The 24,653-nt window shown below is 38.5% G+C and overlaps 2 protein-coding genes across 2 annotated transcripts in view; both read left to right on the top strand.

The window, feature by feature from the left end:
- The first annotated feature begins 925 nt into the window (after positions 1-925).
- On the top strand, positions 926-4,615 carry hmg20b (high mobility group 20B). Its single transcript, XM_079594054.1, has 9 exons — positions 926-1,061; positions 1,887-1,984; positions 2,132-2,353; positions 2,459-2,579; positions 2,664-2,719; positions 2,836-2,902; positions 2,980-3,195; positions 3,274-3,406; positions 3,899-4,615. Exons 2-9 carry the CDS (start codon positions 1,907-1,909, stop codon positions 3,909-3,911), a joined length of 906 nt encoding a protein of 301 aa, XP_079450180.1. The 5' UTR covers positions 926-1,061; positions 1,887-1,906; the 3' UTR covers positions 3,912-4,615.
- Positions 4,616-11,926: 7,311 nt separating this feature from the next.
- Positions 11,927-24,653, top strand: part of unc13a (unc-13 homolog A (C. elegans)) — a gene marked incomplete at its 5' end in the record, with an annotated part of 41,254 nt that continues 28,527 nt past the window's right edge. The window contains 18 exon segments of the mRNA XM_079593214.1: positions 11,927-11,953; positions 11,956-11,998; positions 12,081-12,180; positions 13,986-14,103; positions 14,551-14,674; positions 14,767-14,837; positions 15,038-15,092; positions 15,580-15,609; positions 15,772-15,967; positions 18,435-19,178; positions 19,284-19,377; positions 20,172-20,218; positions 20,350-20,428; positions 22,005-22,079; positions 22,176-22,395; positions 22,967-23,194; positions 23,277-23,418; positions 23,496-23,665. Coding sequence (XP_079449340.1) covers positions 11,927-11,953; positions 11,956-11,998; positions 12,081-12,180; positions 13,986-14,103; positions 14,551-14,674; positions 14,767-14,837; positions 15,038-15,092; positions 15,580-15,609; positions 15,772-15,967; positions 18,435-19,178; positions 19,284-19,377; positions 20,172-20,218; positions 20,350-20,428; positions 22,005-22,079; positions 22,176-22,395; positions 22,967-23,194; positions 23,277-23,418; positions 23,496-23,665 — 2,563 coding nt within the window.

Below are 24,653 nucleotides of genomic sequence, written 5' to 3'. Positions count from 1 at the left end.
TTTTTTGTGTGTTTTTTTTACCAGAGATCACAATTCTCCCTCAAATCTGAATAGACTACTAAACTAAATAACATGTTCTGACTAGGGCTGTCAAAAGATTAATCGTGATTAATCGCATCCAAAATAAAAGTTTGTGTTTACATAATATATGTGTGTGTACTGTGTATAATTATTTATATATTTAAAAACACACACAATCATGTATATATTTAAGAAAATTTGGTTATATTTATATATAAAATATTTATATATAATATAAATTATATAAATGTATATAGCCTACAGTATATAAATGCAAATATTTCTTAAATATATACATGAATGTGTGTGTATTACATAATAATTCTACACAGTATACACACATATATTATGCAAACACAAACTTTTATTTTGGATGTGATTAATCACGATTAATCTTTTGACAGCCCTAGTTCTGACACAATGTTATTTGCTGCAGTCTATTTAAAAATATTTAATTAATTAAAATGATTTTTTTTATATAAATTTGAATGAATTATCGACTCACTCATATTGAGTGAATCAAATATAGAAATCCTTTTCTTTCCCTTAAAAAAATCTAACCCATTAAATTCCAAGGATTAAAAACAACCTTATAATAAAATAGAGGAAATATGCTAGTCAATGAAAATAATTTATGTGAGACATCTAAGTTGAAGTTGACTATAGAGAAGTTTGGTTGGTAATAAAGGGTGCCTGCAGTGCGAAAATACGACTTAATGTATTGATTCATAACAGTATAAGCTTACTTCATAATTAGTAGCCAAACTATACAATTTAATACAGTTTTGTAGTCATGGGAGAAAATGGACAAATTTATCAGATTTATCAAATTTATCAACTTAGTGCTGGAATGTGGCTTTGCTCTAGCAGTCCATAATAACAACTTTATTTCCAGTCATGCGCAATGCAAACGAAGCACGTTGCCATTCTCCCCGCCTACCAAAACCCACAAACCAATGAAAACCGCCAAGGAACTGTCAATCAAACCAACGTTTGTGGCGGAGCTAGCGTTTGAGTTAAGAAAACGGGGACTAATTTAGGTAAGTCGGAATTTTGTGTATTAACCGCACGAGCGTTACTGATAAATACAAACAGATAGATATAAATATATATAAATAAACTTTCGAAATGAAGACACGATTTATTTAATTCATCTGAGCTTCAGCAGTGGCTAGTTAGCCAACTATGCTACATTAGCTAATAATAATAATAACCGGTGATGCAGAGAGTAGTATTTTTAAACATTAATGCGCCAAAAAAGCTCCAACTCACACGCACGTTAACATATTTTGTGTTTAAAAAAAACACGGATCAAATAAGCCAACAATCGAGTTATATAATGGTTGTGTTTCCAAATATAAATTAATGATGTCTATCTAGACAACATTTTGCGGATGTGCTAACGTAGTGTTATGTTAGTGTCATTAAGATACTATAATAGTTTTCGTTAATATTTTTTAAAATTCTTTTTATGTTTTGCATTTTAGTAAAGTTGTAATAATTTTGTCATTTTTATTAGTTTTTTGTTTTTTATGTCTCTATATTTAAAAAAAAAAAATTTTAATAGATTTTATTAGTCCATCAAGTTAAACTAAATTAAAAGCTAGTTGAGATAAAAGTAAAAAAAATATATATATACATTTAATGTTTATTTTATTTGAAGTAATGAGAAATGTTTTTAAAACAATTTTAGTTAACTATAATAACCATGCTACCCAAATATGCAAATATGTTGTTGATTGATAGTGATCTTAAAGTGCGCAAACATCACTGTTGCTTAAATGCAACCAATGCATATGATATATTGATCAGGTAAGAAAGTATTTCATCAATCTAAATGGATGCTCTTTAATTCTGTGTCCCAGAATTCCTTGACTTTCATATTATGGGTGGTGTAAAGCAAGAGCAAACTGATGCTCCTGCGTCTAAAGACTCTCACCACACTGACTCGGCACATGAGGAGGTAAGATCATCATATATCACAGAATACAAGTACAATCAAATATGTAATTGAGTCATCGTAAAAAGTTTTGTGGTCAAGCACACTCATATTTGTCTAATACATTCTTCCCAAGTTTGATTAATATCTATTTGAATCGATTTATTACAGAACCAATCGACTTCACAGCCGGTAAAGAAGCGAGGTTGGCCAAAAGGGAAAAAGAGAAAGAAGGTTTTACCAAATGGCCCCAAGGCTCCGGTTACCGGTTACGTACGTTTCCTGAATGAGAGACGCGAACACATCCGAGCCCTTCACCCGGATCTTCCCTTCCCAGAAATCACCAAGAGACTCGGAGCAGAATGGAGCCGCCTGGCTCCTCATGATAAGCAGGTATTATTATTATTATATATTTTTGTGAATTGACTGACAAATTGTTTCCATTTAAGCTGAAATATCATTCTTATGAATGATGAAACGGAACTATTTTGTTTACAGCGCTACCTAGATGAAGCCGAAAGGGACAAAATGCAGTATGCACGAGAACTCAGGGAGTATCAGAAAAGTGAAGCTTATCAGATCACATGTGCAAAAGTTCAGGACAAGAGAATAAAGAGAGGTAAAAATGCTACTTTTCTGTACAAATTTGTACTTTTTTTTTTTGTACTAAATGTGATGCATTTGCCTATTTTTCTTTTTACAGAAGAGGTGGCTTCTGTCATTATCAATGCCAACAGTTCAGGATCAGCTGGTTTTAAGGTAAGTGTACAAACAACGCCTGAATTCTTAATTGTTTCCACCACATTCCTGAAGTAGATACTTGGAAGACGACGACATTGTTCTTGCAACCTGGCTAATGAAACGTTTTCCTTCAGAACTCGGACTTTACAACCAGATTTGACGTCCCCATTTTCACAGAAGAATTTCTGGACCAAAACAAAGGTAAGTTAGGGTTTTTAATATTCAAACCATAAACATCCCCGTGGAAAGCTGTTGTCTTAAAATGGCGCGATTCGCAGCGCGAGAAGCGGAGCTGCGACGACTGCGCAAGGCTAACGTGGAGTTCGAAGAGCAGAATGCGGTTCTCCAGAAGCACATTGCCGACATGTTCAGCGCTAAAGAGCGACTGGAAGCCGAGCTGGGCCAGGATGAGCTTCGCACACAGGCTCTACAGCGCCACCTGCAGGTGATCAAACAGACACTGGTCAGCAGCCTGGCCACTGTGCCCTTGCCAGGTTAGTACAATATAGTGCCTTTAATGCTAGCACCATGATAGATGATTGCAATGGGAAACAAGTTTGTTTTTCGTTTAGGCACGGGTGAGACGCCATCGATTGGAACGCTGGACTCGTACCTGAGTCGCTTGAGTAACACGTTAGAGAGCAGGCCTCATGAGCATCGCGGCTTAGTCCTCAAGCTACAAGAGCTCTTAGCTCACCTAGACAGGTAACTGTTGTGCGATATTATGTACTATAAGACCATTGGTGGACAAAGTACATAAATTAAGTACTTGAGTAAAAGTACAGATACCCTAATAAAATATTACTCCAGTAAAAGTACTTTTTTTTCTTTTCTTTTACTCTAGTAAAATATACATTAACTGGGTTATAATAACTCAAAGTGATTTACGTCATTGTCACATATCAATATTATATTTTCCCTGCTTTTAGAAACATTCCAAACACTGCTTATAGGGATTAGAAATGAACATTAGGAAAAGTGATTTTGAGAAGTTCAAATGTAAATTATGCTTTGGAATGTTGTGAAATACAAGTTTCCAAAAATAAAAATACTCTATGATATGATGAAGTGTAGATTCTTGAAAAATGTACTTAAGTACATGTAGCGAAGTAAAAAATACTTTGTCACTGTGTCCACCACTGCATAAGATCATACTATCTGGTGTGTGATCTTTTTTTCTTCTTCATTTTCTTCCAGTGAGAAGCTTTGAATGGTGGGATTTAGAGGTTCTACGTCAGGCTGACCAAAGTATTTTCGGAAGGCCTGGAACCCCCACGCTCTGCCTCGAACGTCTCTGCCTCACAAGAGTGTAACAAGGGCCATACGGTTTACAGTTTAATTGGATATTTTGACAAGGCTAGCTTGACCGATAAGCTAATTTGTAACACTGGTGCCAGTGGATTCTAAACTTATTGACATCAATCACCTAATACATCATATTATTGCTGTTTTTACAATTACAGCAGCTCATGGGAAGACTAAGTCCAGAAACCATGGATTAAAGGCATGCTACTATTGTCTTTATTAAGATATTGAAATGAAATGTAAAGTAGCGTTTTTTACATTGGTTGACCTCTGAAGCCTTACTGCACAGCGCTGTGGATTGCAAGAAGCTCTTGAGAATTTCTGCGCCATGATTTTTACTCTAAACGTTGAGTAACATGCTTAGTCTTAATTAAAATTCCCAAGTAATGTTGATTTTTGGTTGCATTCCCTTTTGAACAGAACATAAATCAGTCGGCATTGCGAAGGGTGATGAATTCTAGCATTAAAATATTTCATGTGTCAGAGTTTACACTGCTTTAGTGATGTACTTGAATTGAAATTTTTTGACTGTATGAATTATTTTAATATTGGGTGGGGAAACTTGTGGTGAAAAAAAAAAGATAATAAAATCTGGTAAGAATGTCTTTACTTTCTTTTAAATGATTCCATTATTCTTCTGTGGTTGAACCCATATCCAGTAGAGGGTGACATTGACCATGACATAAAGAAACCTGCAGTCTAAAGAAAAAAGCTGTGTGTGTGTTCCCTTGTGCAAAAGTAATACATCTCATGTTTTCTCCATGCTTAAGAGTTGAATGTGACTCTTACTAAATGCAGCTAAAATATATGCAAGTCAAAGAATTTATTGTTACTTTCAACAAAAAAGGTAAAAAGTCAAAGAATGTTTTAATTTTATAATCACTATACCCTAGTCGTTGTACTGGAAGATAATTGCGGTACAATTGTAACATTCTTTATATTTTTTAATTAAATGAAATTAGGAAAATTCATAAAGGAGATAATGCTATGGACGGACCACCTCAGTCACCATTCACTTTCGCAGAATATTTTTCAATAATAAAAGTTAATGGAGACTGGGATCGTCATTTCACAAAATAAGGTCAGTCATTCGACTTTGGAACAATATGGCGGTGAGTAAACTATGACAAAAAAAAGTATTTTATTTTTGGGTGAACTATCCCTTTAAGTTTTTTTTCGACATTAAATACGGGCATTGGACCTCAAAGCCTTTTTTTCTGACTTATTTCCATTAAAACAGTATTTCATGAATCTGCCAATTAAAAAGGCACTTTTTAATGTGCAGTTTTATCTAAGTACTGCTCCATCCATCCACGCTTCGGCTCTAGAAAGGAGAGGCGTCCGCGTGCGCTGCTGCTGTCACTGCTCTCGTGCACAGCTCGGACCGTGACGTCACGGTAGTAGCTATCCTCGCGGCGGCGGTGCTGAACTGAACAAGATGGCTGTGCGGCGCGTTACGAGCGGCTGAAAAAACAGCGCTAACATTCACACACAGCCCGGATAACAGCGGTCTACATCGAGAGGGTGGTTTAAAAACGCCCTCGGATTGAATTATCTGAAGGATTCGGAGTAGTAGCTGTTGTTATTTTTATATATTGTGGGGTAGAGTTTGATAACAAGAAAGGGGAGGTTTCTCAATATATAAAAAAATATAATAAATCGTTTTTAAGAACATTTTTATTATCCAAGCTAACTCAAAAGAGCGCGGATAATAATAAATAAAGAGATGTCACTGCTGTGTGTTGGAGGTAAGTGCATTTTTTCATATATGGATGCATTAAATACCAGCTGTTGGTTATGTTTAAATATACATTGATTGTAAATCTTTAGACATATTAAGGGTTAACATAAAATTATATTGTATTTGAAAAATACTGTCTTTAACAAATCACCCAATACTGCATTTAATTAAATGCATAGTTTTTAGGCACCTTACGTGCTTTCAAGAATGAATATTCTGATCAAGGATCAATAATTTGGTTAAATATTCTTCTCCAGTGGAGTTTAATATGATTATTGGTTTATATTCATGCAACAGAAGCTGAACTGTAGGGTTACAGACCGTGTGAAATGTCAGGAGAAGGAGTGTATCCTCTGTGCAATGCCTCTTTTTAGTATTTTAGCTTAATAACTTACTCCTCTATTTATGTAGGCTACATGTATTTATTTATTGTATAAAGTGTGCAGTTTGTTTCTAGAAATGCACAGGGATATCAGTATATTGAATCCGCCCGTGTTTTAAATGCAGCCAGTATTCAGGGGTGTGTTCCCTTGATATTCCAAAAGCTTTTTCTCCCCTGCTCAGATGGGATCTACTTTGATGTATGATACATCTATTTTTAACTGTGTTTACTGTACGGGGGTAAAATGGCTTTACAGTTCAAAGCGTTCATGGCAGATGACAACATTTACAGGTGTCATCATTTTCTTTGTTGTAATTGCTACATTTATTCTACTTAGGTATGCTTACAGATAAGTAGCTATAAAAAGTTCAAAACATTTTAAATCATTAAATGGTCTAAATTGATAAATGGACAGATATATAAACCAGAGGCCCGTTTGTGGATAGAGGGACAGATCAGGGACCCCCTATTGTGTAAAATTAAGTGATGCATTTTTGGCCTGGCCTATAATAATATAATAAAATGTTATAATAATATTTTATTAGCAAAAGCATTAAAATATTCACTATTGGTGTACAGAATTATTTTTTAATATTTAATTTAAAATGTCATTAATATTGTATTAGTGCTGTCAAATCGATTAATCGCGATTAATTGCGTATAACAAAAGTTTTTGTGTATATAATATATATATATATATATATATATATATATAGAGAGAGAGAGAGAGAGAGAGAGAGAGAGAGAGAAGAGAGAGAGAGAGAGAGAGAGTATATATACACATACAAACAAAAACTTTTATGTTACATGCGATTAATCGTGATTAATCAATTTGACATTTAAGCAATATTTTTATAAAAAAATATATATATTCAATTTTTTAAAAATGTTTTAATATTAATAATGAGGGACAATAAGACTGCTGTCATGTTTCTTAATATTATCTTTTGTTGCCGTTATAATATGTTGTATGATTGTTTTTATAAAAAAATGTATGCATAATGACACATTCAGCTGAACTATCATTTCTTTATTTTAGCTTTGGTTGCTATTTTTTATGTTAATGTTTTTTGAACACATACCGTATTTGTGTATTATCATGTGTATACACAGAAAATAACAATAACCAAGATCAAAAATGCTGCAAAATTCTAGTTTATTCTTAGCTCATGGTTATATTGTGCTGGCCAGTGTTATGCAACCTAGATTTGAGATTTTTTTTTAAACATTAGGGGTCCCTGGGTTTTGTCTGAGAGTATATGAATAGAGAGGGACGGCGTAAACCTTTTGGCCGAATGTCTTTCACATGCACTCACTGTTAGCCTTTTTGGTCTGCCATGTGCAATGGGCCACTTGCCCATGTCCGCGTGCCTTACTCAGTTCTTGATTGCCATTTAACGCAAGATGACATGCAAATCAGATTGGTCTGTTGTAGAAGATCTGTTGTAGGAGACTCAGAATTCTGAACGATACTGTAAGCCATGTTTCTTTGAACACATCCCACACAGACATTCTGATCCATGGCACGTCTGCCACCACTCTGTAATTAAACAGGCAGCAGATTCACAACCAGCGTCCGAAAGTGACAGTGGGTGTGTGGGTGTGTGTCACACAGACTGGCATCATGCTTGGCGCCTGCCGCAGAAACCTGAGCAGATGTACTGTAAGGCTTGCCTAATTCCCCCTGGATGTGTTTTGAAGTTAAAAATCTTGAATTCCTCTTGCATAACCATCTTTTCGCCAGTTTTCATGGAATTTGAATGTGCCATTTCTAAGCTGGGTTTAAAATGTCTGGTTTGTATAAAAGAAAAATATTCTAGGCTATTAATTCAAATCTGGAAATCATTACACACTATGGAATGAGTAGTTAAAAGGAATCACCCAAAAAATTTTTTTTTTTTTACAATTTACTCCATTGACTTTCATTGTATGGAAAAGAGCAGCCTGGGTGTTCTACTAAACATCTTCATATGTGTTCCTCAAGGAAAGAAAGATTTTTGTACAGGTTTTTGAAATAATTTCTGAGTGAACTGCCTTTAAAGGGTGGTGGCCACAGATCGTTTCATATTAATAATTTAATAGAACTGCCTATTTAACTTCCTAGATATATGATTGAATTGTAGTTAACACTAACAACAGTTACCATGTATAATTTAGCACTGTTTCTCTGTAGTGATAGCCTATTGGAAAATATTCATATGGAACTGCAAAATCACAGACCTTCACCTAATTTATACAATATTTCTTTGATATTTACATTCATAAAAAAAATGACATTGGATCTAGTGGTCTGAGGGTACGTTTGCACTACAGCGATGTACTAAAACCGGAACTTTTTTTATTTGCGTTGTTCGCGCACAGACGACAACGTTATCAAAATGATCCCGACACGGATCCCCAAAAAACGACTAAAAACACTGTATTATTCATGCCAGGCAAGTAGTTGGCGATGTTTTCTGGTATTGAAATAGGGCTGCAATAAAATAAAATAAAATATAAATACCATTCAACTTAAAATACATAAATTAAAATCAGAAATGTTGCCAAAAAAAAAAAAAAAAAAATGAAGTACCAAAATGACTAAAACTGAAAATCAAACAAAATATAATATATATAGGCCTTTAGAAATATATATAAAAGAAAACACTAATAAAAATGACAACAACACAATAAAACAATTTAAATTTAGATGAAAATTAAATGGAAAATATTTTAAAAATCTAACATTTCATAATAATACTATAAAAAATATGTAAATCATACTACAATAACATATAATATGTAGCATATATGCTTCTCTCCACAGAGAAAAACAGCTTTATTCCATCAAATTCCAGCATGTAGATAATTAGTTTTCAGATTGCAGATTTACCAACGCCTACATGTTAAATCCAAGCTTCCTTTGATGCTTGTTTTAATATCATCCCTTTATGCCAAGCTTTTAGCCCCCCACCCCAAAAAAACCCTTCTCTCAAATTGACCCTTAAGTGGTTATTTTTAGTGTCAGGATATAGCTCGCTCTGCCCATGCTCGGCTACACAGAGAGATTAATGGAGCGCGAGGGGAAGAGATAAAGAGGCTGCACACGTGCATGCCAGCCACATGGCAGGAAATGGTGCGTGGGAGCATGAGAGAGGAAACCCTGGCAGAGACGGGGCGGAGGCAGCGGTGAATCGTGAGCGGGAACTTTGAGCGGAGGTGCAGCGGTTGATCGTTTCGAGTGGGGGTGGCCCGATTCGAGGCTTCTCGCATCCAAATCCTCAATTGTGGGGTGTCATTACGATTATTTTACCACTCCCAATCGCGTCGGAGTCGCACGATCCCAAATCGACTCTTGATCTGGCTGCCTTTGACGTGAATCCCGGATTTTGACTTCACCAACCGGATGTTGCGTGCTTCTATAGCTGAAACTTGGTAGCCACACAAACACCATAAAAGTGGAGTATTGAGAAAGAAGATCACCCGTATTCCTTTTTGAATTGCTATGCAGAGTTCTAGTGTGTGCAGTCGGAGGATTATAATGCTAAAAATCAGTTGAAACTGCCCGTATGTCTGTGGTCTCCCACAGTTTTAAAATTGGTTAAGGTCCTTAACTCAGTTTGTTAGCAATCACATCATTATCTATAGGGCACAACTGTGTTCCTGCTGTATCAGTAGCCAATGAGCTCGCTGCTCAACTTGGTCAGTATTTTCTGTAGCAGTTGCAGCGCGAAACCCTCCTCCTTCCCCAGCTCCACCTGTATAGATCTGCTATGGTAATACATGTATGCTATATTGTATATCTTACTTGCTCACAGCATCGTGTCTGTATGTATTGGTAGTAGCAAGTCCCGTACTTGCTCTACAGCAGCAGCAGCAATAACCAACAGCAGCAGCGTAGCAGATCTATTCCGCCAAGACCAAACATATCCACATTGTCATGTCGATTACCATGCCAAACACTCCGAGAGTTGTCATGACAGAAATACCATTAAGCCCAAAGTATACTTCCGTTTTGACTCGAACGCTTAGCATATATGTAGAACCTAACGCATTGCCTTTCAAATTATACTTCATTTGGTAGCGTGTGTGAACGCGGGTTTGCGACATAGAAAGTTTCATCCTCGTTTGGTGTCTTCGCTATTTCTCTCTAGACGTTATGAATAATGTCTAGACGAGTCTCAGGTATTTCTTGGTTAGAAAAAGGCTGCATACGCACATACTATGCTGATTATGGGTTTTACATGACGTCGACTGCACTCATACCTTAGAGTACATGTAAAAGCCCTACTATTTTTTTATAGATTAATTGAATTTGATTCATTATACCTAATATCAACACAAAACCCCACTCAGAGTCATCCTGGAGCGAGAGAAAACACTGACTACTTTGGGCAAACCCCGCTTCCCGCGCTTATTCCATGCTGCACTGATCACATAGGCTTCTCTTCTTTGGAACCATCTCGTCTGGAGCTATTAGCACTCTTGGAACATCATTCAACCCATCAAATTTCATTGTTTTGGATGCTAGTGTCCCCACTAGGCTTCCTAACTACTGTAACTTAACCAGCTAGACTTCCTTGGTCAGTCAGGCATATCGGAAAGATCATGCTTGTTAAGTAGCTTTAACCAATTTTGACTAATCTGATCTGCCAGTTTAACTAGCACCAAACTCACACTAACATACCTTCTTCTCTGCAGGGAACTGATGCTAAATGTTCAACGTTCAAGTGATAATTTTCAGTGTGTTGGTAAACGCATAAATTCAACGTGACAATTTCCATTTGGTTTGCTTGTGATATCATCAGTTTTTCAAAAGCCCCTGACTCATATGCTTCAAATTCGTTATAACTTAAAGCTACTCTCAGCGGTTAAAAGTGTCAACCGGTAGGCGTTTTTGAGGAAGTGAGAAATTCTGCACTGGATTTAGAGAGGAGCGCTGACTGTAAAGGATTACAGTGGAAGGCTCTGAATTATTTTAAGGTCCCCTTAACCCAAGGATGCTTCACACTGAATAGGGGAATATGAATTATGAATGGGGCCGTTGACGTCACTCGGCTTTGAAAAGGATCTCAGTTGGAGAACAGTTTTTTTGTTTTGTTTTTTAGATTTCCCCTAAGCATAATTGACAGTGACTGCCTCTCTAGCCCTCTCTGCAGTTTCATAACCACTCAAATGTTCTGTAAGAAATAATATAATCTGTAATAATCTGTATAATCTGTAAGAAACTTGTGCATTGGAGAATTTGTTTCTTTGAATGAGCTCTATTCTTTTTTTGTTGCTTGACATTCTGGTTTTAAAGCCTTTATAAGGTTTTCATGTTTATTTATTAATAAAGTACTGTGGTAGTACCATGGTACAGTGATAGTATTGGATGGTAATTCCATGGTCCTTTGATATCAGGTAAACATAATGTCACCCTATATTGTGGAAATTTAAATTATTTTCATATTTATTTACCATGGTACCACTATGGAACGTATCCACAAATCTAGTATTGATGCCAGAAAACATTGCAGTTCCATTGGACCATGTCCAAAAATGGTACGTTTTGGAACAATTTTTTTTTGCCTGTTTAAACATTACAGTACTATTGGACCGTTTCCAAAAAAAAACAAAAAAACAAAACATGGTAGTACTTTTTTGTTTGTTCAAACTGAAGTTGTGCAATTGCAACTCTCTCCCTAAAAGAAAATAAATTGCTGCAAATTCTGGATTCTAGGGCCTTGAGGAATTCCACTTGCACAAATGCAAATGTGCTGACATTGAATCTCAAATGCGCTGCCTGATATGTAAAGTGTGATTATTTTTAATACCTATGTTTATCACTTATTTACATACACGTCTCTCTCTATTACAGTGAAGAAAGCCAAGCTCGATGGACCACAAGGTATGCCTGCAGTCTCACTGTAACTAGCTTTCCATGTAACCTATCTGTTGTGTTTTTGCAATAAAATGTTATTTTCATGCAGAAAAATTCAACACCTACGTGTCACTGAAGGTTCAGAACGTGAAAAGCACCACTATAGCTGTGCGAGGCAGTCAGCCATGTTGGGAACAGGACTTCATGTTGTGAGTTCCACTTCTCTTTCTCTAAAAAAAAAGATGGGAAAGAAATTGAATGCAAGTTAGCAAACATGCTGATGCAAATGTTTGGCCAATGCATTGAAAGCATAAGGTCCCATTGTACATGCATAGGGCCCTATTTTAACGGTCTAAGTGCATGGTCTAAAGCGCACGGCGCAAGTGTACTTAGGGTGTGTCCGAATCCACTTTTGCAAGTTTAACAACGGGGAAAATGGTCGGAACGCCCAGCGCATGGTCTAAAAGGGTTGTCTCTACTCTCCTAATGAGTTTTGGCCATAACGTGCAAAAAAACCAATCAGAGTTTAATTTCACATTCCTATTAAAAGCCATTTGCACTCGCGCCATGGCGGATTCACTATTAGGATGGCGCAATTTACAAATGGAAAGACTGCGTGTGTTATAAGAGTGTATGCGTGTTGTGGACCCGCCTATAGACCTTATGTAACCTGGTCTAAAGTCCTGGTCTAACGCAATATTTTTTTGTTATTTAAAGAGCGCGTGCTCTTTAAATAACAAAAAAATATTGCGTTAGACCAGGACTTTAGACCAGGTTTCAGTTGGTCAATGGCGCAGTCTATTTCAGTTGCCTCAAAATAGCAACGCGCCAACAGTGCACCTGAACACACCTCGTTTTCAGACCTGCATTTTCAGGCCTTGGGCGCATAAATGGGCATTTGCTATTTAAACAATGTTGCGCAGGACGTGAAAACTGCGTCAGGCTGAAAGAAACTAGCAAAAAACACTTGCGTCGCCCTTGGCGCTGCATTGCGCCGGGTGTATGATATGGCCCTTAATGTGCTTGCTAGTGCCAGCGCTGAGAAATGCAATACGTATGTAAACATGTGTGTTCACGAACTTGTGTAGAGTGTGTTTAGAGGCTTATACTGTAAGAACATTGATGTAGGGGCTATTTCTTTTTTCTTATGTAACAGTTGGCATCCCCTAGGTAATGGCAATCAGGTATTACCCCCAATGGTTTCACCCTCAAGGGCCCAGATGTTGCCTACCTCTGAATGTAATAAATCTTGTCTTATAAACTTAAGATAAAATATGTGTTGTGATTGTCCTGGATGAGTAGATACAGTAAACTAGTCATAAAACATTTAAATAGTGGAGCTCACTAAGCAAAACAATGCAATTGTTAGTGCTCCTGCTTAGCATTATGGGTTTGTTCTAAATTAATGATACCTGCAAAATTCTTGCTTGAGTCATCTATAAGCCAGATCTGCTTCAGTTACTCTTTATCTCGCTATGCAATGTCTAACGCGGTGCCTCCACTGTCTCCAAGATTAGCCCCCGTGGTCTTTGAGAGGGATTGGTTTTAAAGTAAAATTTGAGGCTATTATTAGGATTTGATGCTGCTTTAGAGAGTGTAGTCTTGTGGAGTGTGACTGGAGATGCCCAAGGCACAGATGGCGTTATTGTCTGCACCCTGTTTGGTTTTTCTTGCTATTTTCTTTTTCCATTAATATTGTGCCTCTGTTAAAATGTATCTTTTTTTGTCCTCTTCTATTCTCTGGGGTCTGGTTTTTCAGCATGTCTAATCTAAATGAAATTACTGAGTCATGCAGTTTCTCCACAGTATTTAAAAATGTGCTTTTAGTGAATTTCATATAAGTAACTAAGCAACTTTTGCCTTAGGGCTCTTTATTTTATATGTGAGTTTGTTATTAACTGAAGATATATGAAACCTTCCTAACAGAGTGTAGTATCCATATCGTCATATTATATATTAATTTCTCTGTCCATCTCTCTTTTTTTTCAATTTTACCCGTCACTTCATCTTCCAGTGAGATTAACAGGCTGGATCTGGGCCTGACAGTGGAGGTATGGAACAAAGGACTGATCTGGGACACCATGGTTGGCACATTGTGGATCCCGTTGCACAGCATTCGACAGTCGAATGAGGTACAGCCCAGATGGCCGGCCTGGCCCCCAACAGCTTGCAGCTTTTCTCACTCTCTGTAGAGCTATATGTAGAGATCTGTAGCTGATGCCTGTCTCTCATTGCAATCATGTTGCAGAAACCATTCAATTTATGACTCTGTGTTAATATTTGTTAAAATGTCCTACCAGTTAAAATTTATTAGATGACCCGGCACCAGTGGAATTTGTTTCTACAATGTTGGCAAAAATGTTCACTTTCAAGGACAGTGTCCCTGGAGCAATCTGGGGTTAAGTTGCATGTTTAATGTGATAACGGTAATAAAGTTGCAAGGCTCAAACTTGCAACTTTAGTTAAATTACCCCAAGCAGGTAGAGTTATGTACCTCCCTAGTTGATCCAACCAAATGTACAGACAGCTTTGTCTCTGATAGGAGATATACCTCTGTTTCTTTTTCTATTGTGTTGTAGGAAGGTCCAGGACAATGGTTGACTTTAGACTCCCAGGTCATTATGGCTGAAAATGAGATCTGTGGCACCAAAGATCCCACCTTTCATCGAGTACTTTTGGATACACGCTTCGAACTCCCATTAGGTATTCTTGCTGTTTATTACTTTCTCCAATATTGTATTTGGTCACTGCTTGTCCTGAGTTTTGATGCTAACTTATGGTTTTCATACTTTCAGATATACCGGAGGAAGAAGCTCGATACTGGGCCAAGAAATTGGAGCAGCTCAATGCCATGAGGGACCAAGATGTGAGTCTTCTTATTCAACTCCAGTCTTGTTGTGTTTACAGTCCTCCCCAGAGCCCAAGGGCAGAACACGCATTAACTTGAGTCTGTCAGAGAAATTCCTGAGACCTGAACAGCATTTTTTGAACTACTGACCTAATTAAACAAAGACTTTTATCTGTTCAAACTGGCTTGCCAATAATTTCTGTTTGCTCATTTTGCAGTACACATACCAGGAGGAGCACGAGAGACCACTTCCAATTCCATCAACTCAGTGCTGTGAGCTTTCAAGCGCAACTCACACTCACACTATAAATTACATGGCCCCTTGGTAGGTTAATCTGTACAGAACCTCATTAGAAGACCAATCACCCCATCAGCAGGTCCAATGTGAGTTTACTTTATCTCTGAGCACTTGATGGATGGCTTATCATCATGGTGTAGATTTCCTGGACCGTATTCAGCGATATCTAAAGCCTGGGTGGGATAAGGAGGAGTGACTTGTTAGAGTGGATTTGGCTTGTGAACAGGCCATTTTTTATTACTTCACATCAGAGCTATTAACCATTAGCACTTAGCGTGCACAGGCAAGGTCACTCTCATGCACTGTGCACTTCCATGTCACACCTAGTAATTTCACAACTCAAATTTATAATAAGCTTCTTCTTCATGGTCAAACAGAGGCATGTGTTCCACAAAGATATATTTTCATCACCGATTTTTTTGGCCTACTTCTAATATTTGTCTTGACTTATTGGTTTCATAGGTAACTGGAGTCTATGGGGGGACCAACAAAGTAAGTAATCTTTGTTTGAAAAAAAAAAAACATGCAGAAAACTTTTATCTATGCTTGCTGGTGTACTTACTTTGTTTTCTCAAGTATGATGGGTTTGTGGATCAACATCATTTTGGTCCTGGAACATTCCTATTAAACACTTATTAAACACTTGCTCCTCAGATGAAGATCCGGACAGTGCTGTGGATGATCGAGACAGTGATTACCGAAGCGAAACTAGCAACAGCATACCACCTCCGTTCTACACCACTTCTCAGCCCAACGCATCCATGCACCAATACCCCATCCGAAACATGCACCATGGCTCCCGTTACAACGACACGAACGACTATGACTATGATAACCAGAGAGCTATTAGGTACAATTTCCCATTTCTTGGGTGCAGTATTATTGCTAATGCTAGTTGGTAATACAATTCACTGTCTCTGTACAACTTTCCTCTGTTCTTATTCCTATGCATTGATGACTGTATACAAGGATTGAATGAGTAGTCATTGTATACACTTCATGGGTTTGGAGCCACACTGGTGCCACTTTGTGATTTGAATGCAACATTTCCCCTCAATTGCTCGTTTTTTGCCCAGTTCACTTCAAAACGAGCTTTTATTTTCTGAACATTTTGTCTTACAAAAGTGCTATTCCCAACATTCTTGCATTGCATGCTGGAGACTTTGTGCTCTAAGACTCTGGCCCTGTCCCAAATGGCACCTTAAGGTCTCGGGGTCCTTCTCCAAGTCAAGTTACCATTCAGACTGTTGGGTAATAGTCCCCTAATAAGTCTTCACCAAAAAGGATGCATAACAGCCACAGAAAACTTAGAGCAGCCTTTTGGAAAACTATAACAACAAATGGGCCACCCAGCTGTGGGAGAGAAGGCCTTGAGACTGCAAATCAACATGATATGCGCCTATTGGGACAGGGCCTCTTTCAAAGCCTCTTGAATCCTTTATAAAGTCTTATTAATAGACAGATCCTGATCCCAAAGTGATGCTTTTGATATGAGTCTCTTAGCAGCTTGGTTAAACATTGCCTTAAGTTGGGTCATATTCCTTCCAATGTGGCCTGATGAGGTGAGATGAAAAATGAATAAAAAAGACATTTCTCATGCTCCTCCTCTTCCTGCCTCCCCCATCCCCTTCCCTCCCACCAGACGCTATGATAGTTTAGACTCCGCCACCAACGGCCGCAGCGATCTCGATTCGGCTTCTGGCTCGAGCAGGCGGACCAGCCGCCAGTACTCCTTAGACAGTAGGCAATCGCTCTCTGATAGGTGGGTCTCCGTAGCTCCTACACCTCCACCCTCTTCCACCTCCTCCTGCTCTTCTTCCTGCTCCAGCCTGTGATTCCGTCCTGCTGTGATGATGTCGTGGAATTGGACTTGTCTGGTCCTGTGGTCCTCGCTATGCTTGCCATGCATGCGCAACAATCCTTCTTTTACATACATGATCTATTGATATATTTTATCTATACCTCTTTGTATTCTTTGTCCTCTATCATGATTGCTGTGTACCTGTTAATGGCCTGTCACGTGTTATTAGGTAACCGACCCATACACTTCACAAGCTTTTTCTTGTGTCTTTTGTACCGTGTAATCGGAATTTGGTGCAATTTTGTGAAGTCTGTTATTTGGCTGCTTTATGCTTGACAGAGTTAGAGAATAACGCTGTAATTCCGAAAGTCTAGTGTGCGCTAATTACATAGCCTTTAGACACACTATGCTGTGTGTGGGCAGCAGGCGGGACCATGCCGATGGTTTTGACAGAGTCCATGGAATGTACATATCACTGATTTACCCTCTCTGTTTCTCATGAACCAAACCTTACTGAAAGACCAAATTTCTTCTGTGAAAGATGTTGTGTGAAATAAAGCTGTGTCTTGGGAATTTATGGGTTTGTGTGCTAGGGAGTTAGAAAAGGTGACAAGGATATATAACTAACTGGCAGAAAGGTTTGACAGAAGCCTTGAATGTGTAATTGTGTGTGTGTCCCATGGCTCTTGTATTTCCTCCAATCTGAAGCCCAGACGCTTTTTGGCTCACAGCCAATTACACACCTCATATCTTTCGCTTCTGATTCTTCATGCATTTCTAAACCTTACGTCCCATAATCGATAATGTGTGTGTGTGTGTGTGTGTGTGTGGCAGTGCGTCTTTTCTTACTTATTCCATTCTCTCATTCTTTCTATACATAATTGGCTTATACATCAGTGAGGATAAAAGGCCTTTCTTAACAGGAAAATGCTGCACCCCCTTTTTGTGAGCTCAGTGTCTCTTTTCTTTTATGTGTTGTTCTTTCTTATGTCCACCTGGACGAATTTGTCCACTGACAACTCTTCCCACAGCCGTCTTATCTTAACTTTTTTGTGTATTTGGTCTGAGATTGTGAAATAGCTCTTTCTGAGTCCATATGTTTATGTGAGTTTTTTTCCTTCGACTTTTTTTCCTTCCTCAAATGAGCCTCAGGACTCCGTCTTGTTTTCTCTCACCACCTTACCTGCACTCATACATCCATCCAGCAGAAATTATTTTCCTGCTGAAGAAAACACCTTAAACCAACCTTAATTTGTTTGCTTGTCTTAGCTGGTTTGAGCTGGTCTACCAACCTTACTTCTGGAAGACCAAGTAAGAGCAGAACACCATCTTTGGCAGGTTTAAGCTGTTGTTTTCAGCAGGGAGAGACTTCTATTAGCTGACAAGTGTCATTTTCCTCTGTTGTTGGTTGTTCTTGCCTCAAACTCTTTTTACTGCTGTTAAATCTGCATATAAGCAGTCGCCCACCTTCTTTCTTCCATGACTTAATATAACTGACAGTTCTTTACTCCCGCAGCCCCACCGGCAGTAGTCGCTACGCGTCCTCGGGTGAGCTGAGCCGCGGCAGCTCCCAACTCAGTGAAGAGTTCGGCCCAGAGGATGGTGAGAGCTTCCGTGGTTCCGTAGAGTTCTATGATGAGAACGACTCCTACCATTCCTGCCATTCCTCCGTTAGCTATGGTAAAGACTCACCCGTCTGGGACCCGGATGAGCCGCAGGGCGTCTACAGTGATGATGGGGAGTACAACAAAGATGGGGGTGAAGAAGGTGCACTCTATGATGAAGTGGATGGCGAGATCTACCAGCAGGAGGAAGGGGAGTACACATATGAGGAGGAAGAGGAAGTAATGGTGTATGAAGTGGATGAAGACCTTTATCCATTGGATGGGACTCTCAGTGAAGAGCAGGAGCCACCCTACACCCCTACCCCAACCAGCACTGCCCCAACATTGGCTCCTGAGGCGACCAGCCGTCCACCCCTGGAGAAACAGGCTTCCATGCACCAGCAACAGCCCCCGCAATCCCAACCACCGTTTCAGACCATGGAGCCTAAACTAGAGTCACCACCCCTACAACAGCCACTTGATGTCTTTGCCAAGGTACCTCGTACCTCAACCCCACCAAGGGTCTCAGAGTTGGAGCCAGAGAAGGTCCCAATGCCTGTAGGGAAGCTGGCAGCTCATATAGAGGAGCCCTTGCCCATCTCTGCCATTGAGATCCCACCTGAACCAGAACAAGAGGAGGAGGTTCCTCCTGAGAGGTAAGCTCCATGTGCTGATTCCTTGAAAGCTTGGATAAGGTGTAGCCTTTCATTACATTTTGCTGGATACAGGTTAAATCTAATAATTTCACAATTTTTTCCCAGCCCAATCAAGCTGGAGCCACCTGTGGACCCTGCAATAAGGGCCAAAGCCAACTGGCTACGATTCTTCAATAGGGTTCGCCTTCAGCTGCAGGAGGTATGTAGAGTCGGAAGTTGTGAAGTCTAAAATAGATTTGTTTGATCAGCTTCTTCCAAGTACATAGAAATTCAGTAACCTTTTAAATCACAGTTTGCCAGCTTATGCCTATTCAGTTGGTTCTGTTGGCCAACATTGGGTCGCTAGTCTCTGGTTAGTTCTGCCGTTTGTTGTTGTCCTTTTTCTTGCCTGTCTTCTCCATTTCATGTTACTTTTTTGTCACTTACTTTTCAGTTTTACATTTTACTGTTACGTATGTTTATAAAACCTGTTTTCGTTTCGAGATTTTGTACCTTGCCCCTTTTTGTGTTCCACCCCATTTGTTTTTGTTTTTGTGTGTTTTTTCTTTCAGTTTTTTGTCATTGCAATAGCGATTGTCATACTCTTCCCTGCTTTGCCGAAGTTGGACAAGCAGTCTGAAAGGTGGGTGTGGCAATGTGAGGGACCGAAGTAAACGCATTTTTTGACCGATGGCTATGGCGCGCTTTCTCTGAGATACACATGGAGTTATGATAGAATAATGATGATTGAGATAAAGATGTCCGGCAAATCCGGTCTAATCATGAGAGAGGCCTGCAGCTGACGTCAATGAGATCGTCTGACTGCAGGCTCTTTCTGGGTCCAATCAAAACAGACAATGGTCTTTTTTCTGTAATACGAATTATATCTTTGAAATTACATTGTGAGGTCTGCATGGATATTGAAAAGAAAATTAATATGGTTTACTGGATGAATTAAAATGAGATATATGGAGCTCTGTCACTGATCCCTCTGTCACTCTCTGTTGTCCGCAGGCTCGAGGTGAGACTCCAGGACTTGCATCACTCTTTATGCAAGCAGGGTGAGTGTCACCAAAAAATATTTTTCAAAAGATTATCACTATTTTTTAAAGACCCCTATTTTTCAAATTGTCAATAATTTTAATAATATACATATATTTTAATAAAAAACATTTACCCGTTTGATCCGCAGGCCTGGAGGTGCTCTCTACAGCATAGACAGCATGCCTGACCTACGCAAGAGGAAGGCCATTCCTCTCGTCCGAGACCTGGTGAGTCACACACCCCCGCTTTAGTACGTCAAAGTTTTAACCAAAGCATTGCTGGACCCAACATCACCTACCTAACTCTCCAAAAGCTCCATCTATGTATGTCAGCGTGGTTATTTTGGGCAGCAGTCTGTCAAGGGTCTGTAGATCACAGAAGTCTCTATGGCACATCTGTTTGAATCACGACTACAGGGTTAGACATTATTAGAGCATTACTCAGCACCATTCACCCTGTAGCCTGATGAATCTCCACCAGTCCAGTCAGCCTCACGACTGCCTCTATGTCTCCTTTACAGTCCCATTCATTTTGGTCTCTGTATTTCTTCCTAAGCTGACTTCATTCCTTGCTAACCTTGTTTCATGCCTATAACCTACTTCAAGAGCTTGTTGAACTTTCCCACTTATACTTGAAAAAAGGATGGGTGGCAATAACATTAAACATCATTGGTTCTTGCATGGATAGAGGCAACATGAAATCTAAATTGAACATTACTTTATTAAAACATCATGCTTCTGGTCTAATTTCTTCAGTGCATGTTATTCCAAAGAGAGAGAAAACAAAACTTGTTTCACTAAAGCGAAACTTGCTCTGCCTCGGTAATGACTCGGCTTAATAATTCAATCTGGTCAAAGCCAACAAAATATAGTAGTGCCGTTTAAAAAAAAAAAAAAAAAAAAATGTATGCAATGAAATTAAGTTTTAACAAAATTCTCAAGAGTTGTGTTGCATCAGCGCATGGTAATTAACTACACTTTTGACTTTCACTTTCTGCAAAACATCTCATTAGACTGACAGGAGAGTTAGTTATGTATTGATTAAACAAAGTAACGAGAGCCAAAAAAAAAAAAGAAATCGTTCGTTAGCTGACAGCTGTCGTGTAGGTCTGGCTGTACTTATTCAGCCAAGAACACTCCTGGCAGCCTTCCCTGGAGGGCTGTCAGAACATCGACGGCACCAGGCTCTCTTTGACGCCACGAACTGGAAGATGAGGGAGAAACAGCTCCGCAGTTTGTCGGTTTTAATACAGCTTACCGTCACCATCACCGACTCTAAAAGTCAGAAGCCAAAGTGCTGACTCGATAAGAATTAAAATGCGTGTCAAAAACAATTCATCTAGAAGACAAAGTACCCACCTCTCTTTCTTATTTCTCTCTGCTCTTCCTCATGCATAATTGTTGTACAAGCACTTTTCGAGACTTCTTTACATAAATACTTTATTGTTGTGTTTGAGTCAGTAGTTTTATAAAAAGTATAACTTGAATTTAGCACTAATTGTCATCTTTTTTTCTTAATCAACCTTGGTTGTGCAGTTTGTGATGCATGTAATCAAATGAGATCGAATCAAACTTCTAAAATATATATATTTTTATTTCTTTTCCAATGCCTCGCCTCCTGCAGGCAATGGTGAGTACTACCCTTTTCCAGCACTCCTGGGTAAATATAGTATATAGGATACATGTAGTATTTATGACTGCATACTTTAGAAAGAATTCCGATGAAATATTTTCACTCAAAAACAAATACACACATTTTCTCTTAATTTTATTTTGAGCCCTACATGTTTGTTTTCTCTTGTAGTCCCTTGTCCAGAACTCTCGAAAAGCAGGCATCACTTCTGCCATGGCCTCCAGCACACTTAACAATGAAGAATTGGTATGTCAACCAGCCCTGTTTTCTTCCTGGATACTCACATTTTTCAGTGCAGAACCATTTTCCATTTACCTGTTGATTTGTTCAATGATCTTGCAGAAGAGTCACGTCTATAAGAAGACCCTGCAGGCTTTGATCTACCCCATTTCATGTACCACTCCACATAACTTTGAGGTGTGGACGGCCACCACACCCACCTATTGCTACGAGTGCGAGGGGCTTCTGTGGGGCATCGCTCGACAGGGCATGCGCTGCACCGAGTGTGGGGTCAAGTGCCACGAGAAGTGTCAAGATTTACTCAATGCCGACTGTCTGCAGAGTAAGATTACTTATTGAGTTTCTTTCATTACTCTCAAATATTGTATTCATTTAAATGTAAATAGACTTAAAATATACACTTTATACGCCGGCAAAAGTTTGGAATAATTACAGTTAAAAATAAAAAGTTATGCTCACCAAGGCTGCATTTATTTGATCAAAATACCGTAAAAACAGTAATTTGTAAAATATAATTACAGTTTATATTTAACTGTATAAAAACTGTTCTATTTTCTATTTTAATATATTTTTTTATGTAATTTATTCCTGTGATGCAAAGCTGAATTTTCAGCGCCATTACTCCAGTCTTCTGTAGCTGCGCTTTTCCATTACCCTTCAAATTGTGCAAATTGAAATTGCGAATTGAAAATACGCTTAATGAAAACACGTAAATTTCGCAAAAACTCAATTATTAATAATGGTTCTTATCAATGTTGAAAGCTTTATATTTTAACATATAGCCTTGGTAAGCAAAAGAGACCTCTTTCAAAAAATCATGATTATTCCAGATTTATTAACTGGTAGTGTAAATATAAAAATGTATTTACATCAACCTTATCCGTCTTCCGCAGGGGCGGCGGAGAAAAGCTCCAAGCATGGAGCTGAGGATCGCACGCAGAACATCATCATGGTGTTGAAAGACCGCATGAAGATCCGTGAACGGAACAAGCCTGAGATATTCGAGCTGATTCAGGAAGTGTTTGCAGTCATCAAGGCCACGCATGTGACGCATATGAAGCAGATCAAGCAAAGTGTCCTGGACGGAACGTCCAAGTGGTCGGCCAAGATCAGCATCACCGGTAATGACCCACTTCAACCAGCACAAGTTTGTTATAAGTCATATCGGTTATCTTAGTATTAACCCCGTTTCTCTACGCTCAGTGTTATGCGCCCAGGGCCTGCAGGCAAAGGACAAGACCGGCTCCAGCGACCCTTATGTTACGGTGCAAGTTGGCAAGACCAAAAAACGAACCAAGACTATCTACGGTAACCTCAACCCTGTATGGGATGAAAGCTTCAATTTGTAAGTGGATTATTTTTGGTATCTCGGCTATATCAAATACACATTATCGGTGCTCATGGTGAAAATCATCTCAACAGCGAGTGTCACAATTCTTCCGATCGGATCAAAGTGCGCGTGTGGGACGAGGACGACGATATTAAGTCCAGAGTTAAGCAGAAGTTCAAACGTGAGTCTGACGACTTCCTCGGTCAGACCATCATCGAGGTACGAACTCTGAGCGGTGAAATGGACGTCTGGTACAACCTGGGTGAGTAACAAAGCAATATTTTTCCTAGAAATTACCGAAATACATTGAAAAGATGAATATAATGTTGTATTTGTGTTCTATTTACATTACATTGACTCCCGTTTGACCTTTAGAAACGAGACCCAACAATTATAGAACAATTAGCGTGACATATTACACGGGCAGTGTTTTTTTTTTTTATGTTTCAAAGCGATTTACATTACTTTTTACTTTCATAACTAACATAGCAATGTCATGAAATTCCCCCTTTGTAATATTATTATTGAAAGAGACTTAAAGGGTTAGTTCACCCAAAAATGAAAATTCAGAATTTACTAACCTTGAAGTTGTTTCATACCTGTGTGAATTTCTTTCTTCTGTTAAACACAAAAGAAGCTATTTTGTACAATGTCCGTATCCAAATAGCTGATGGGCCCCATTGACTATTTTTTGGTCACACTTTATTTTACAGTGTCCCTGTTACACGTTACATGTAATATAGTAATAACAGCAACTGACCCTAATTTACATGCAACTGACCCTAAACCAAACCTTAACCCTAGCCCTAATTATTAAGTAAGTACATGTAGTTAAGTACCGTACTATTACTTAATACTTAATTGTATAATTACACTGTAACAAGGACACCACAAAATAAAGTTTAACCTTTTTTTTCCATATTATGTAAGTCAATGGGGCCCATCAACTGTTTGGTTACAAACATTCTTCATAATATCTATGTTTGAGTCCAGCAGAAGAAACATATTCATACAGGTTTGGAACGACTTGAGGGTGAGTAAATGATGATTGATGATGATGTCACACATCCTACTTTCAATTTTTTGCGCTTCTAAAATCAACACTAGCTCATTTGGCTTAAATTTTTTATTTTTTCATAATGATTTAGATTTTCTTTTATGATTTTTGACGTTTTCTTTTTTCATATTTGAACGATTTACTTTTTTGTACGTTTTCCTTGTGATTTTCTTTCATTTGCGTGATTTTAAAG

Source organism: Phoxinus phoxinus (genome assembly GCF_949152265.1).
Source record: "Phoxinus phoxinus genome assembly, chromosome: 20".
NCBI lineage: Eukaryota > Metazoa > Chordata > Actinopteri > Cypriniformes > Leuciscidae > Phoxinus > Phoxinus phoxinus.
Note: the sequence above shows the minus strand (reverse complement) of the source record. Positions and strands in the feature narration are given on the sequence as shown.